Source organism: Atta colombica, unplaced genomic scaffold (assembly GCF_001594045.1).
Source record: "Atta colombica isolate Treedump-2 unplaced genomic scaffold, Acol1.0 scaffold47, whole genome shotgun sequence".
Taxonomy (NCBI): Eukaryota; Metazoa; Arthropoda; class Insecta; order Hymenoptera; family Formicidae; genus Atta; species Atta colombica.
This window is the reverse complement of record NW_017259536.1, coordinates 2177628-2179139: the sequence shown is the minus strand read 5'-3', so window position 1 is coordinate 2179139 and position 1512 is coordinate 2177628. Positions and strand designations below refer to the sequence as shown.

At 27.6% G+C, this 1512-nt stretch overlaps 1 protein-coding gene across 1 annotated transcript in view; it reads right to left on the bottom strand.

Moving 5' to 3' along the window:
* The window catches only part of LOC108691445 (vitellogenin receptor), a 19944-nt gene that overhangs the window by 8697 nt on the left and 9735 nt on the right, over positions 1–1512 (bottom strand). Inside the window, exons 15-18 of the mRNA XM_018199197.1 lie at positions 1269–1492; positions 914–1075; positions 693–835; positions 244–373 (exon numbers count right to left, since the gene is read on the bottom strand). Coding sequence (XP_018054686.1) covers positions 244–373; positions 693–835; positions 914–1075; positions 1269–1492 — 659 coding nt within the window. The remainder of the gene's footprint in view (positions 1–243; positions 374–692; positions 836–913; positions 1076–1268; positions 1493–1512) is intronic.

The following is a 1512-nucleotide window of genomic DNA, read 5'->3' as shown; positions in this document are numbered from 1 at the left end:
TATATATACATATTTTACATTTATACATATAAAATCTTTAAGAAAAAAAATGAAATAGTAAATACTCCTCGGGTTTATAGAAAAAAAGTTAAATGCAAAATTTCAAAAATATTGAAAGCAAGTTAATCTCGGTAAATCTGCATAATGAACAAATAATTAAACATTATAATTATTGACATATCGATACTTTCAGTTTATGAGTTTGTAACTTTTATTTATGATTTATACATAAAAATACTGATTAAACGTACACATTCTCCTTTTGTATGCAGATGTTGTGCTCGCCGCATTTAAATTCATTCTTAGGGCATCCATGCACAATGCATGTTCGATTGTTACTTGATAACGCCATTCCAGGAGGACAAGCACAAACCTAGCAGTTTGATCATTAAAATATCATATTAAATTTCTTCGATAAATAATATAGTATCAACATATAGTATTGATCAAAATAAGGATATATCTACATAATTTGCATAACCGCATAAACGCATGCAAACTAAATTATCTAATTACATTTTTCTTATAAAATCGTACGTAAAATGTGATTGGATAATTTTCTTTATATTATATATTCCAACAATATTAATTATATATAAGAGGCAGTATATTCATCGAATAATTAACACATGATTACATCGCCCACACAGGAACACACACACATATATAAAAATACATATTTGCATACTTACAAATGAAGTAATAGAGGAAAGCAGACACACGTGTGAGCAATTTCCATTATTTTTTTGACAATCGTGATCCTGTTTAGCATCTTTTCGCAAAGTTATTACACGCGGAAAAATTGTTGGGAAATCTACTAATTCATTGGATATATCTAAAAAGATATTTTATTTTCGACTAACAATCCTACGTATGCATTGTATTTTATTAAATAAGCATTAAAGGAACTCACGCAATATAACATCTTTATGATTCAGATTAGAAGAGTTTTTAAAATCTGTCGAGTATAATGTTGAATAATCTAAGTATTTTTCATATTCAATCCAAAAAATATTGTCGTCAGCGACAGTAAGACTTATAGGCTGTTGTAATCCAGTACGAAATAAACGTGCGTCTAAAAATAATTTAATACTTTTATAATATTTATACATGTTTTCATAATAAAATATTGACATAAACTTCACTATATTTTTATAATGTATAAAATTTTAATTTATTAGTTTAATAATATATTTTAAAGTTCACATCTATGAAATTTAGTAATAAGATTTAAAACTTAAACATTTACAAAAAGTCAGAATGCAAACCTTCGGCCGACAAGATATTCAGCGACAAGATATTACCAGACATTTGATCACTCACGAAGAGCGTTTTACTGTCTCTATCGTAGTACATTGATATTACTGGGCCATGCAAATTATCTCTGAGTAGTTTTTTTTCACCAAGTCCGTTCATTTCCATCTCATATATACAAAATCTCTCAAATGTGTGATTAGAAGAAAGTAGGTTTTTAAACGCTACGTACATCTTGCTACAATGCACACATAGACA